Below are 15,065 nucleotides of genomic sequence, written 5' to 3' on the forward strand. Positions count from 1 at the left end.
GTGACTAACTGCTCTGGGGGGCAGTGTTATTGAAGTGCATGCTTTTAGAAGAAATCAGTCGCGTATTTTACCAATATTTCATGATACTAACTTTGCATACAAATAAAATGTCCAGGGAGTCAAGTTTCAAGCATTGCAACCTTTTTTTTTTTTTTTTTAACCAAATTCAGGTATGCTTTTATTTTGATAGCATCTCCCGGATGTTATGCTTGTTAACGACAATTCCTTTTTTCCCGTGTGTCACTTGTCTTGCTCACTTCAGTCGAGCTCCTTTCGCCATCCTGCGCAAGAGTCCGTTCAGTCCGTTAGAGGTTAAACGGTAAGAATCTATTCAACATTTGACAAACTGTTTACTAAGTCTCTCTGTTTTCCTATTATGCGGTGTTTTGTACAATCTGAAAGAAGTATGTTGCAAATGCAACCCGAAAAAACCCGAACTAGGACGAGTATTTAGTTAAGCAAATAGCAACTTCCTCTTGCAGGAGCGTTTAAAGAAACATTTTTTTTTAACATTATAGTCTAATTATGTTTTTATATGCTTCACTTTTTGTTAAATCTTGGTTTCGCGCTTCTGTGGCGTGGCTTGAAAATGGAAGAAAAAAAACTTTTTTCATTGCATTTCCGGGTATAAAATCTGTTCCGACCGACGCTTGCGCGATATCGCCCACATGTTGTCGATTATTCATATTTATCAGGGGCGTACTTAGTGTAACAAGTGGTTGGTATAGTTCGTCCACGAATCTTAAAAAGCTGACTACTTTTAATCAAAGTCCGATGTGGCCTTTTTGGAAGATTCCGTGCAACTTCCTGGATCTCAACTTTTTTTCATTTTTTTTTCTCCACCCTCCCTCTCGTCCGAATGTATGAATTTCCATGCATGCAACATCAACACTTGAATCGTTTTTTGGCTGTGTGAAATCTCTCGTAAGCTAGTGTGAAAACATCACACCTGCTTGGATCAATTGTGCTCCAAGTGATTGTGGCTGATAGGTGATTATTCCAAATCCTCCCTTCTGTTTCTATCTTGCTTCAGCTTTTAACGTCACGCAATATATTTGAGTTAGGTGTGCAGTGTGCAAGTTGTCATGTCTCGCTCAAACTCAACACGAATATCGACTTTGCTTCTTATGACTAAAGGGGTCTGCACGATTTTAAAATGCCTTTAAAGGCCTGGGGTTTTTTTTTCCCAATAAGGTGCATCACCTGACAATATTTAAATTATTCAGCAAACTATTGTAACCGACACTGTTGTCTCTGCCGTAGCACGGATGTCGGCAGAGGTCCAAGTGCCCAATTCCAAAATAGATATCCAATTTTAGAATGTGCACTTTTCAAGTGACCAATACCTCCCAATGCCTGCATGCTCAAATTGTTATTACCAAAGTAATAAATACAAATAAGTAAATATTGCATACTGTTTTGTTGGTCTGGGCTTTCTCTTCCACCTGTTTTTTAAATTAGGTTAATGCATTGCTGCATTGGCCACTTGTTGTCATTCAATAATGCGGAATCTCATTATGAAGAAATGTCTTGCAGTACTTGGCTTCCACCAGTAGAGGCGCTATTGATTATATGTTAACTGGTTCGCAGATTTAAAAAAAGAACAAGATGATAACTTTGGAATGTTTAAAATCACAAAGAGCGAGTGGGGGGCTTTCGGGGTTGGTGATGGATCACTTTATGGGAGGATTAATCCGTGACCTTTCAGCTGGGCATCTCGCTATCCCATTCTGTCACAACTTCCTGCCACTGCCTGTAGGGATTTCTCCGTGGCTATTTTTAACATTTCTATTTGTTCTGGTCCTTCCCGTCATAATCATGTCCGTAAGTTAAATATGTCTGATGTCCATATATGTCTGTTCGTAGACTGCATAACGTTTTTTTGTCGTTAACCGGACATCCGTTGCATTGCATCAGTTCTTGCTGCAGCACTTCCTCATGATTTCATTTGTGTGCCAGTGCTAACTGTTTTTATCCACATACGATAACATGAGCCTTTATTGTCTACATTATATAAAAACTCCAGTCATTCAAGTTGTGTTATGCGCATCGTTTGCAAGTTAAAGTAAATTTTGCAAATGTGGTTTAGCAGTAAGGAGGATGTGAATCATCGAGCTCCTGCCAGTTGCAGGTTTATGTAACTTGAAGTGGGGCGGCGGTCCAATAGTGTTGTGACATGGCAGAAGTGTTAGCATGCTTGCTAGCCCTCATTTTCAACGGCACTCACTGGAGCTGAACGATCATTGAAATTCAAATGAACACTCTGGTGGCATGGAATCAAAATTTTCAAATTAATCCAGCGATTTTGGCTGTAGTGTAACACGCCATCAGGATCAAAACAACCACAGATGTCTGAAAGGGCAGCTTCAGAGGTGACGTGATGCTTCGGGCAGCTAAATGTCACCTCAGAATTGCTCTAACTATCACTTTGAGCCAAGTGCAGATCCGTCCCTATAAATGCTCGCTTTATTATGTGCTTGAAGATGTTTACAGTCTATTGCTATGTTGGCTGGGCAGATAATGCACGGATGTCCATAATGACACACATGTTTGTTTATTGGAGATGTTATGAAACTTGGCACAAGTCATCCAACCTGTAAAATCAAACACACGAAAACAAATCATGTTTTTTGTGTACAAGCTAATTTTCATGACAACGTGGCAAAGACAGTTATTGTCAAGAGCGGAAAATGTTGCGCAACATGCGCATTACCAACAGCTTGACGTTCATCCAAAAGTGAAGTGATGCAAATACTGATCAGGGAGGCTCACAAGAAGTTGCAGGAATTTAGGGCATGTTCCGGCTGTTAAATACTGAAAATGTGCAATGAACTGAACTTTTTTGCCTGAAATTCTGAACACAGCCTCATCCCTGGTTATGAGAGGGTGTGCACACTTGTGCAACCAGATGATCTCATTTAATGTTGTAAGAAACCCCAAAATACATTTGTTTGTTTTTTTAATCGTACAATCAATCGGTTACTGCTATTGTATTCTGCCCAATATTGGCAATCGTTTATCAATATGGGTCAGTGTGATTGTACGCAGAGGGAGCGATCAGTGATCTCTGACACTAATAATTCCCATCAAGAGAATCCTCTTTAGCCTGGAAACTTCCCAATCACGTCGCTCAACGCTTCATTGGGCGTAATCCCATTTGCTGTAATCTCACTCTCTATGGTGCCATTGCAAATTTAACCTCCGCCCGAGAGTTATCATGTGTGGAGCGTGGCACAACACCATCCAGCGTTTGTTTGGAAGATCTCATGACCTCTGAATTGTGTCAGACGACAGAAAAATGAGCACGACACGTACCCAGTTAGACAAAATGTGTTGTCTGTGCGGAGTCAACCTGCAAGAATGTGGAGCATAATGACTGCCATGATGATATTCTTATTTATTTCACTTCTATGTTGACCTCAATTTACTGAGTCATATTTTAGGAGTAACATAGGCCACAAGGTTCATTTTATGTAACGTATACATAGTAATTTTCTTAAATGGGAAAATACGCCAATATCAACTAAATGCAGTTCTTTTTTTTTTTTTTTTTTTTAACAGCAAGCATGTCTCGCTATGTAATTATCTCAGTTTTTAATCTTTCCCACCAAGCGCCGAGATAAGAGCTGGACTTGGCACCTCCAAGTAAGAATCAAGCCAGCCACAAGCATACTTTTGTCTGTTTTTCTGCAAGGAGCGAAAGAGCTCCATAAAATCCCTTTCAATCTTATTCTGGGTCCTGCTTAAACAATTTCACGAGAAGCTATTTGAAACTGGAGTCGGATGATAAATAGTCTCGGCTGCAGGGAGAAAAACGTTTGTGGCAGTCGGTCATCATTCCCAAACTTCACTTTTGGGAAGATGTTAGATTTGTATTGTTCAGATTTAATCGTGTTCGCAATGTGATTAATCGAACCGGCCAATGTTGGCGTCCCAAAAAAAAACAACAACCATAATCCTATTGGAGGTCGTTATAGTCTGCTATGTCGCACGTTGCTGCAGTGTAGACTCACTCAAGTGTAGCGGAAGTGCGAGAAGTCACCTCCTTACCAAATAAAACGACAGGCACTGTATTTTCCGCCCTGATTTTCCTGTCCCTTTGTCTCGCTCTACTTCAACAATAAACAGTCAAGCAGCCATTGCAGGCTCTTTTTTTTTTTCTTCAGAGGGCCCCATTAGGAAACGCTGGTCCCACTTGGCTAATACCCGACTGCGCATATTGCGCAACAGCCTTTCCGTTTGCTGCAACGTGATTTACAACCGTCAGCTCAGTGTTAAAATCTCAGGTGTTCTTCTGGCTGAGATTGGGCCGAATTCTGTGAGCCTGCAATGCAAGAATGGAGGAATAGCAGCCAACAAGTGGCGACTTTGTGTTTGTAATGAGAAGTCTGGCGTCCAGCTGCCTCCTGCTTGCTGCAGGTGTGGATATGTTGTAATGGTTTCACCGCACAGCATATGTACGCCTCATGTCGTTACCAGACGGCTGTTATCTCCATTCCAATTTTATGAGCAGGCTTTTCAGAGTTTGTTTAGTTTCACCGTGAGAAAAGAAACGGACCAAGCTCGCAAAGCCGTCAACTGATTGGAACATATACTATCTGCCACAGGTGGGTGTCAAACTCAAGGCCCGGGGAACCAGATATGGCCCGCTACATCATTTTATGTTGCCCGCGAAGACAGATTGTGTGTCATTACTAGAATTGCAAATTGTTTTCACTTTTAACATCTTTTTTTTTTTTTTATATTTGACTGTTTGTTTTGTAGCTTTTACTGTATATAATATGAGGTGCTCATCCATTTATTTGGGTTGACAGTCATAATGGCCCTCCGAAAGAAGCTATGACTACAATGCGGCCCGTGAAAAAAAAGAGTTTGACACCCCTGTTTATATGCTGATATGTGTAAAGCCATTTGAAAGGAGTATTTTAAAAATCAGGCAGTCATTTAGATGAGTCATTAATCAAGGCGCGTAGTTGTGTGGCATCCCCAGCCAAGCACTTCTTTGTTCTGCTGTGGTGGGCTCTGCTCAGAGTCTCAGTGTGCTTGCTTCTAATGAGCGGTGACTGGTGTGAGCGTGCAGCTGGGCAATGATGCCCCCCCCCCCAAATGTGTGTTTGTGTGAGCAAGAGAAGGAAAATAGCAGCTCAACAGCCTGAGATAACATTGCACTTGACAGCCGTGCTGCCTTCTCAGAACCCTTTTTAAACTTGAGGTCACGACAAATAGTTTTCCTGTGATTTTGTTTGAAAACAGTGACTGATTGAGTTTTGGCTTGCTCTTGTCAAGCAGAATGTTCATACTCGCCATTTTGTTCACTCTATGAACGGCCGGATCTAAACACAAAAAAAAGTTCCAGTTTCTTTATTATATTCAGTTTATAACATAGCTTATTGCAAATTAATTGAAGGACCCTCAAGCGGTCCTCCATGGGGTCCGGGAACCTCAGTTTGAGAACCTCTGTTGTCTCTGCAATACGCCATGTGGTGTTCAGACCAAAAATGGCCTTGTTTGTTTATCACTTCATTCCATTATGGACCCACCTAACCTCCCTCCCGCCTTTCCCTGGGTCCAGCACAGCATGGCGGAGTCGGAACCTACTACCGAACAGCTGGCCGCACTCGCCGCAGCCAACGAGGAGACGGACGCCACCGTCAACTACAGACCTCCGGCGCCCAAGAGCTTACAGGAGATCCAAGAACTGGATAAAAATGACGAGAGCCTGCGCAAGTACAAGGAGGCGTTACTGGGCAGCACTTCTGTGAGCGCAGGTGAGGAATCAAAACTTTTTTTGTCTATTTCTATGTGTCCATCTATTTTATTGCTTTATTCGTGACATGTCGGGAATGTCGTCTGTCTTAGATCCCGGCGCACCAAACATCCAGGTGACTCGAATGACTCTGGTATGTGATGCCGCGCCAAACAATTTGGTGCTTGATCTGCAGGGTGAGTGTGTTTTATGAAACAAATATTCTTAAGTGGAAATTTGGCTGGAGCAAAACAATTCTGGACTTAAATGTATTTTGAAGTTTTCCTTGAACCACATCTTCCCAAAAATGATTCATGGACTGACTCTGCTGAAGTGCTAGTTTCACTATACAGTGTGATGAAGAAGGCCATCTAGTGGCCAACATCTTTACTACAACGTCACTGATGATCATACTAAAAAAAATAATGACGATAATAGTACAAAATGACAAGAGTAAATTTTAAATAATGCTTTACCAGGCTAACTTCAATCGGCTTTCGCACCCTGACTTATTATACGACTGTGTGTCCCTGCCAGGAGATCTGGAGAACTTCAAGAAGAACCCGTTTGTGTTGAAGGAGGGCGTGGAGTACAAAATGAAAGTCAACTTCAAGGTGAGAGCGAGACTCCGTGAAACGCCCGGCGTATGTTCGGTGCACTGATGTGCGACGCCTTTGCAGGTTAACAAGGAGATCGTGTCGGGTTTGAAGTACATTCAGCAGTCGTTCAGGAAAGGAGTTAAGGGTGAGCACAGCGACTTGAATACAGTTAGATTGTAGGGCGGTGCTAATCTGTTAACCACTCTCTGACCAGTTGACAAGTCGGACTACATGGTGGGAAGCTACGGGCCAAGACCTGACAAGGAGTACGAGTTCCTCACCACCTTGGAGGAGGCGCCCAAAGGCTTGATGGCCCGCGGAACGTACACTATCAAGTCCAAGTTCACCGACGACGACAAACACGACCATCTGTCCTGGGAGTGGAGCCTCGCCATCAAGAAGGACTGGAAAGACTGACTCCCTTAAGACCACCTGAGAAATAGTCGCCCTCCTCCGCTTTCTTTCCTCTCTTGCTGTCATTCCATTGTTTCCGATTGAGGTCCTCTCCGTCCACCCTCGCTCTTACTTGAATTCGGTTTTCTGGGAAATGTTCAATTCTGGAAATGGAGATGAAAACATGCGTGATATTTTGGGTAGGAATCAATAGTTCCAAATTTTTTTCGATGATTTTCTTTCTCTACCCTTCAACCTTGTTATTTTTTTTTTTTAAATGTATTTTTTTTTTATGCTCACCATATCTGCCTTGGGAAACTACAGGAGCATTGCTGTATGTATGTGTTGAGTGTGTGGGGCCTCTGGACGGTCATTTTGCATCATTGCTGGACACAGTTCTTGGACACAGCCCGACTAAAGCCTTTGAGCAGATTTGTCGTCTTGGGAAATTTTTGGGAATTTAGGTCACCGCTTTTTTTTTCCCTGGTATGCTGTGGCAAAATGTCTGGTCCATGTCATGATGCTTTTTTTTTTTTTTTTTTTTTTTTTTTTTTTTACACAACTTGTTAATTGCCGTGTGGCCTCTGAACATGAACCCTCAGGACAAGTAGAAAAAATTGAAACTATTTTTTTAGCATGCTTAAGCATGTTTACAGGAGGCAAATATGCTTCCTGCTACTATTATTAATTATTCCCATCTCTGATCGGCCCCTCATATTCTAAATGCATACACTCAATTTATGTTAAGAAAAATCCCCCACCGAACATTGGTAATGGCGAGTGGACCCATATACATTGATGGAGACTTGCAGCTTCATTCAGATCTTTCTGGTGTTTGGTTGCGGTTTGAATCAGTCAATTGCTACATGCTGCCTGATGTAATGAGCTCCTGTGATGACATTAAAATGTTGAATTTAAAACATGTCCTCTTTACAGAAAACAAAAACTTGGTAAATGCTTTTATTTTTAAGGAACAGAAAATGTAATCATATTCACCACATCCATAGAATCTGCATTGTTTCCAAGTCACAAATGAGAAACCCTCAGAACTTAGTAGAAGCAACGAAAAGTCAAGCATGTTAGAAAGGATCCATCTTATCCTCATTTGTAGTGGCGAGTGAGCTGAAACATTTTCATTTGCCGCTTTTCCTACCCTTGGTGGCGGTCACGTCGCTTTTGGTCTTCTGCAAGCGGGAGAAGATCTCCTTGAAGAGCGCTTTGTACTCGGGCGTGTTCTGACTCAGACGTTTATCCACTTGCTCCACCTGCCTGCTGATGCCCTCCAAGGCTTCTGGTGTTGACGGCATGTCGGTGAGAGAGGGCGGGGAGGCGGCCGCCACCGCCCCCAAGGAGGCCATACTGTACTCTTTCAAGGAAGGGTCCCTGGAGACGGGCCGTGACGTCTGCACCTCGGCGTGGCACAGACTCTCCTCGTCGCGCCGACACTTTCCCAGCAGCTCTTCGTACTTCTCCAGCAAGGCGTGGTACTGCTCATCTACCTCGCTCAGGATGGACATGCCTCGTTTTCGACCCGACTGGCGCCTCCCCGGTGGATCTCGGACCGTGACGACATTCAAGGCTGTGTCGCTGCAGCTTTTCCTCACGGGGCCTCCCGGTTCGCCGGTGCCGCCTTCACCTCCCGCGTCCGGAATGGAGGTTTCATCCGTGTCAGTCTCGGGGCCGTTGCCGAGCATCGACTCGATGCCGTCCTCCATCAGGCAGGCCCTGGACTTCCTCAGCTGCTGCATCTCTTGGAGCTCCGCCTCAAGCTCGCGAACTCGGAGCTGGCAGCCCTCGGCTCCGAGCAGACGCTGCTCGAGGCGGTCGAACTCTTGCAGCACGGTGGCGCACTCCCGTTCTGCCCCCTCCCTCTTGGAGCGCTCTGCGGCCATGGCCGCACGCAGAGACGTCACGATGTCCCTCAGGCGCTCGTTCTCCTCCTCTGCCGGTTCCCTCTCGGCGAGGTCCACGCTGCCGGGGTTTGCCAACAGGAAGCCATCCTCATACCTTCAAAAATGAGGAATTGACAGATACCAATTTTACATTTACAAATATTTGTAGATTGAAATTTTATTCATGTAGAGTAAATCTCCTTTCGGGTTTCCGGTTGAGTCACGCAACTTTGCTGTTTTATTTTGTACAGTTTGAATATTTTGTTCTCTATAATTGTATGTGTAATTTCACTGTTGGCCACTAGACGGCGGCACACATGCTTAGAACATGCAGTCATGACTGTCACTGGTAGAAAGACTTCTGAAAGAAAATGGAACCTTGGCGCAGTGCAGAGTTCTTTGAGGCAAGGAAACGAGTGGATCGTCTTGCGCCGCTCCTTCTTCTCGCGAAGGACCCTCAGGTCCTCCAAGGTGCGTAGCTCCTCTACCCGACCTGTCAGACTATCCACCTGACCCTGCAAGGTCTCCATTGTGCCAGTCAACCTGCACACACAAACATGCAGAGAGCTTGTTATGTAATCAGTATGGGAGATTTTACTTCTCAGCATACCATGCTCGCAGCTTTATAAGGATTTATTGTTACCCACTCAAGTAGCAGATTTAGAAAGGCTCTATTTGCAAGCTTGATTCGTAGCCTTGAGCACAAGATTTCTTAGGAAGGTTCAGCTGGCTTATCGAGAATTCATGAAGTGATATTTTCAAAAGGTCAGGCTGGCGTGAGGTGCTCACCTGTCTATTTTCTGCTGTGATGCTTTGCTTTCCAGCACCAGCTTCTCATTGGTGATCTCCAACTCTCGGGCGGTCACATCCAGCTGCTCGTAAACCTTCGCGTGCTGCTCGTTCATCTCCCGTAGCATCTCCAGCTGCTTGGACAGGTACTGTGAAAATAAATATTGAAAATCAGCTCAGACATCTGCAATGTGATCAGCAATATTTTTTGGTGATAGTGTTTTGTGTACCTCTATTTCATGCACTTGCTCTTCATTGTTGATGTACATCTGCTGAAGGGAATCCTCCAACTCCTTGTTCCGCTCCAACAGGGTTTTGCCGAGCTCCGCTGCCAAGTGTAAGTCTGATGGGAGGTGAGGAACCGGGCCAACGATAAACAGTGGGGTAATGGCGGATCCAGGAGAATGCAATTACAAGAAGATCAAATACACAAAGCTCCAGAGCACCAATAAGGCTTTCTAATGTTGTTTATTTAGCTTATCCTGTGCAGGATCATGATGACACTAGTCACTCTACTTACAGTCAAGATGGATAATAGAAGCAAGCTCAATTGTAATTAGATTGTCATCAAGACACTTGCTGAAGGACAAACAATTCATCCATCTGTTTTCTAGCACTTATCCTGATCTAGGTCACAGATGAATCCCATCCTATCTGATTCACAGTGAGAGGCTGGACTGGTCGCCAGCCAATCACATATAAAAGAAATACTCACACCTCCAAACCCTTTGTAGAGTATAAATAAAATGCATGTTTTTCAAATTTCATACGCAAAAAGGCCTTATTATCAAAAGTGTGAAGAGAGCTTCACACACTGGGAGGTGTAAGCAAGAAAGCGTGAGAGTTGTTGGTACATGAGCGGACATCATATCGTGCAAATTATATTAGGCTGGGAAATATGATGAAAACATTAACAGTAACAGCTGAGGTCCCAAAAGTGGCTGAAGCACTAATGAGCTTGTGAATTATGGAGCTTCCACTCATCAGCTCTATTTCACATGGCTGCATGTTATGTCATTTCACACTGATGTGAAAATATAAGCCGAGCATGACTTGTCATCGTTGTGATGTTTTTAACGCTAGATTGGGCACAGCTCTACTCCTACCGCATTTTCTTGTTGTCCAGTTCAAATTTCTGCCACTGTTGTCTTAAGCATAAGAATTAGCGCATATTGTTTGCATTTATTTATATACTACAAATAGTAAGAGAATTTCAAATGTTCAAAATGACCTCATAGCTCAGCAGATAGCACAAAACATTATATAAGAGCTGAGATCCTGGAGCAAATGCATGCATGACTACAGAATGAGGGTTGTGCAAGCAACAGCAAAGATACCAAGGTCTGGTCTGGACTGGTCTGGGGCTGCCTAGTGCCTAATCAGATCAAGCAAAAGAGGGGGCTTAATGATTTCAGACTTTGGTGGAGAAAAATACTGGTGGGATGTTCCTGGGTTGCAATGATGAGCCATAAAGCTGCTTTGACGCTTTGGGTCAGCAGGTAATCAGGAGCTGGGGGTGATGCTGAGGCCAGCAGATCCAATGAAAGCCATCCATGGATTAATTAATCTCACATTTTGCATGCAATCATATTTAATTCGGAAATATATGCGCTAACGAGCCTGTATTTTGAGCTCATAAAGATGGTTGATTTATTTTGGGTGGAATTGCACAGAAATGCTTCAAATAATTGGCAGCATTGGAAGAGAAGGCGTCTGCACACACTCGCATCCAATATAATGCAATTCCACCCCCGTCGTGAATCAATAACCACCTAGATCAAGGCTTACCTTGCTCCAAGTCATGCTGGTCGTACCACGGCTCCTCTTCCTCCGTGACAAACTCCTCCATCCTACCCGCACGGAGCATCGAGGCTAATTCACCCCGAGGCACCCCCGGAAGTGACAAACTTTAACCCTCCGCAAGGGCGTAAAAGCCTTTTGGGGGGGGGGGATTAAAAAAAAAAAATAAAGAGCGGTGCAATGATGGAGGAAGGCTTGGTCAATGAGTTGACAACAGTGGGCCTCGGTGATTCGAGAGAACAGTGGCGCTTCTCATGTGTTGGTACCACTGGGCTTTGATGAGCATCATGCACGTCCGCTCTTACTGTGCAGCTGAGACGTTCAAGGCACTTGGGAAATGCGATACGCCAAGGCCTCCTTTTGGAGACATTTTTATTTACATTCACAGTAATGAAACATGCAAGCTAGTAAATTACCGTGTTTTATTTTATTTAACGCGGTTAAGTATTTGTATGTGTTTATTGTAGGCGAGCTTGTCATACAATGGAAAACGTTTCTGGAAGGAAGGTCTAACGAGTGTCCGCTGTAATCATTTTACATATTACTTGCGTTAAGAAGTTTAGTAATGAAATTGTCCAACAAGATGTCTGCTCGTTTTATCACATCCAACAAATTGCGAATTGCATTTTATGGCTTTTACGAGGAGTCGTGAACGTAGCACAATTGGGGGTGACGTCACCGTCAACATGACAGCGCAAACAGCAGCGCCCTCCTGCTAATTTTAGTTGGTTAGTACAGTTGTCCCCGACTTTTTTTACGCCACGGACAATGTATGATTTATTCATATAAAGGCCGGTCCGCAAAAATATTTCTGACACTTAACCGGTCCGTGGCGCAAAAAAGGTTGGGGACAACTGATCTACTATTCGCTTGTGAGCTGTTCCATAAAAGCCTATATGTTCCTTACAGGTAGAGCGAGGGTTCCATAGTGAAGTGGTTAGTGTTCTGGACTTACACTCCAGCGGCCCGGGTACAAATCCCAGTGAGACCTGAAATTTTTATCATGTAAATATTTGCAACACAGTTGCTTGTGTGCTACCCCTAGGACCTTTTAGGACCTAAAATAGGACTAACCCTAACCCTAGCACTAACCCTATGCAAATCTTTCCACGATAAAATATTTTGGGTCCTACTGGGATTTGAACACGGGTCGCTGGGGTGAAAGTCCAGAGCACTAACCACCCACTACACTATGGAGCCCTCACTCATAATACATGGAACATACATGGTTTTATGGAGTAGCACTCAAGGAACTTGCAAATTTTTACATGATAAAATATTTTAGGTCCTACGGGTTAGGGTTAGAGCTAGGGTTAGGGTTAGGGTTAGAGCTAGGGTTAGGGTTAGGGTTAGGGTTAGAGCTAGCCGAGCTCTAACCTAACCTTAGCCCTAACCCTATCTCTAACTCTAGCTCTAACCTTAACCCTAGCCCTAACCTTAGCACTAACCCTAACCCTAGCTGTAACCCTAACCTTAGCTCTAACCCTAACCCTAACCCTAACCCTAACCCTAACCCTAGCTCTAACCCTAACCCTATCTCTAACTCTAACCTTAACCCTAGCCCTAACCTTAGCACTAACCCTAACCCTAACCCTAACCCTAGCTCTAACCCTAACCCTATCTCTAACTCTAACCTTAACCCTAGCCCTAGCCCTAACCTTAGCACTAACCCTAACCCTATCCCTAACCCTAACCCTAACCCTATCTCTAACTCTAACTCTAGCTCTAACCTTAACCCTAGCCCTAACCTTAGCACTAACCCTAACCCTAGCTGTAACCCTAACCTTAGCTCTAACCCTAACCCTAACCCTAACCCTAGCTCTAACCCTAACCCTATCTCTAACTCTAACCTTAACCCTAGCCCTAACCTTAGCACTAACCCTAACCCTATCCCTAACCCTAACCCTAACCCTAACCCTAACCCTAACCCTAACCCTAACGCTAACCCTAGCTCTAACCCTAACCCTATCTCTAACGCTAACCTTAACCCTAGCCCTAACCTTAGCATTAACCCTAACCCTATCCCTAACCCTAACCCTAACCCTAACCCTAACCCTAACCCTATCTCTAACTCTAGCTCTAACCTTAACCCTAGCCCTAACCTTAGCACTAACCCTAACCCTAGCTGTAACCCTAACCTTAGCTCTAACCATAACCCTAACCCTAACCCTAACCCTAACCCTAGCTCTAACCCTAACCCTATCTCTAACTCTAGCTCTAACCTTAACCCTAGCCCTAACCTTAGCACAAACCCTAACCCTAACCCTAGCTCTAACCCTAACCCTAACCTTAGCTCTAACCCTAACCCTAGCTCTAACCCGAGCTCTAACCCTAACCCTAGGTCTTACCCTAACCTTAGCCCTAACCCTAACCCTAACCCTAACCCTAACCCTAACCCTAACCCTAGCTCTAACCCTAACCCTATCTCTAACTCTAACCTTAACCCTAGCCCTAACCTTAGCACTAACCCTAACCCTATCCCTAACCCTAACCCTAACCCTAACCCTAGCTCTAACCCTAACCCTATCTCTAACTCTAACCTTAACCCTAGCCCTAACCTTAGCACTAACCCTAACCCTAACCCTAACCCTAACGCTAACCCTAGCTCTAACCCTAACCCTATCTCTAACGCTAACCTTAACCCTAGCCCTAACCTTAGCTCTAACCCTAACCCTAACCCTAACCCTAACCCTAACCCTAGCTCTAACCCTAACCCTATCTCTAACTCTAGCTCTAACCTTAACCCTAGCCCTAACCTTAGCACAAACCCTAACCCTAACCCTAGCTCTAACCCTAACCTTAGCTCTAACCCTAACCCTAGCTCTAACCCTAACCCTAGGTCTTACCCTAACCTTAGCCCTAACCCTAACCCTAGCCCTAACCCTAACCCTAACCCTAACCCTAACCCTAGCTCTAACCCTAACCCTATCTCTAACTCTAACCTTAACCCTAGCCCTAACCTTAGCACTAACCCTAACCCTATCCCTAACCCTAACCCTAACCCTAACCCTAGCTCTAACCCTAACCCTATCTCTAACGCTAACCTTAACCCTAGCCCTAACCTTAGCATTAACCCTAACCCTAACCCTAACCCTATCTCTAGCTCTAACCTTAACCCTAGCCCTAACCTTAGCACTAACCCTAACCCTAGCTGTAACCCTAACCTTAGCTCTAACCATAACCCTAACCCTAACCCTAACCCTAACCCTAACCCTAGCTCTAACCCTAACCCTATCTCTAACTCTAGCTCTAACCTTAACCCTAGCCCTAACCTTAGCACAAACCCTAACCCTAACCCTAGCTCTAACCCTAACCCTAACCTTAGCTCTAACCCTAACCCTAGCTCTAACCCGAGCTCTAACCCTAACCCTAGGTCTTACCCTAACCTTAGCCCTAACCCTAACCCTAGCTCTAACCTTAACCCTAGCCCTAACCTTAGCACTAACCCTAACCCTATGCAAGGTTTTCCACGATATAATATTTTAGGTCCTACTGGGATTCGAACCAGGGTCGCTGGGGTGAAACCTGTAACCCTAACCCTAACCCTAGCTCTAACCTTAACACTAACCCTAGCCCTATGCAAATTTTTCCACGATAAAATATTTTAGGTTCTACTGGGATTTGAACCCGGGTCGCTGGGGGTGAAACTTCAGAGCACTAACCACTACACTATGGAGCCCTCACTCATAATTCATGGAACATACATGGTTTTATGGAGTAGCACTCAAGCAACTGTGTTTTTACATGATAAAATATTTCAGGTCCTACGAGGAGTTGAACCCGAGTCACTGGAGTGAAAGTCGAGATCATTAACCACTACACTGTGGAACCCTCGCTCATTTTGCA

At 44.3% G+C, this 15,065-nt stretch overlaps 2 protein-coding genes across 2 annotated transcripts; one reads left to right on the forward strand and one right to left on the reverse strand.

The window, feature by feature from the left end:
* Positions 1-183: 183 nt before the first annotated feature.
* arhgdia (Rho GDP dissociation inhibitor (GDI) alpha) lies at positions 184-7,658 on the forward strand. The gene is made up of 6 exons (XM_037255500.1): positions 184-319; positions 5,573-5,768; positions 5,860-5,943; positions 6,284-6,360; positions 6,427-6,490; positions 6,560-7,658. The coding sequence occupies exons 2-6, from the start codon at positions 5,579-5,581 to the stop codon at positions 6,760-6,762; spliced, it is 618 nt and encodes a 205-aa protein (XP_037111395.1). The 5' UTR covers positions 184-319; positions 5,573-5,578; the 3' UTR covers positions 6,763-7,658.
* Positions 7,220-11,525, reverse strand: cdr2l (cerebellar degeneration-related protein 2-like). Its single transcript, XM_037255495.1, has 5 exons — positions 11,208-11,525; positions 9,650-9,762; positions 9,420-9,568; positions 9,009-9,173; positions 7,220-8,745 (listed from the first exon to the last, which is right to left on the reverse strand). Exons 1-5 carry the CDS (start codon positions 11,284-11,286, stop codon positions 7,872-7,874), a joined length of 1,380 nt encoding a protein of 459 aa, XP_037111390.1. The 5' UTR covers positions 11,287-11,525; the 3' UTR covers positions 7,220-7,871.
* Between the last annotated feature and the right edge of the window lie 3,540 nt (positions 11,526-15,065).

The sequence above is a fragment of the Syngnathus acus genome, chromosome 8 (assembly GCF_901709675.1).
Source record: "Syngnathus acus chromosome 8, fSynAcu1.2, whole genome shotgun sequence".
NCBI classification, from domain to species: Eukaryota; Metazoa; Chordata; class Actinopteri; order Syngnathiformes; family Syngnathidae; genus Syngnathus; species Syngnathus acus.

Bases quoted from the DNA above. Each gene is read 5' to 3' on its own strand.
- cdr2l (XM_037255495.1), bottom strand. From the start codon at position 11,286: ATGCTCCGTGCGGGTAGGATGGAGGAGTTTGTCACGGAGGAAGAGGAG. The intron at 9,174-9,419 runs GTGAGCACCTCA...TTGTGTGTGCAG, and splicing joins TCACAGCAGAAAATAGACAG to GTTGACTGGCACAATGGAGA. The intron at 8,746-9,008 runs GTTCCATTTTCT...TCATTTTTGAAG, and splicing joins GAACTCTGCACTGCGCCAAG to GTATGAGGATGGCTTCCTGT.
- arhgdia (XM_037255500.1), top strand. From the start codon at position 5,579: ATGGCGGAGTCGGAACCTACTACCGAACAGCTGGCCGCACTCGCCGCA. The intron at 5,769-5,859 runs GTGAGGAATCAA...CGTCTGTCTTAG, and splicing joins CAGCACTTCTGTGAGCGCAG to ATCCCGGCGCACCAAACATC. The intron at 6,491-6,559 runs GTGAGCACAGCG...CTCTCTGACCAG, and splicing joins GTTCAGGAAAGGAGTTAAGG to TTGACAAGTCGGACTACATG.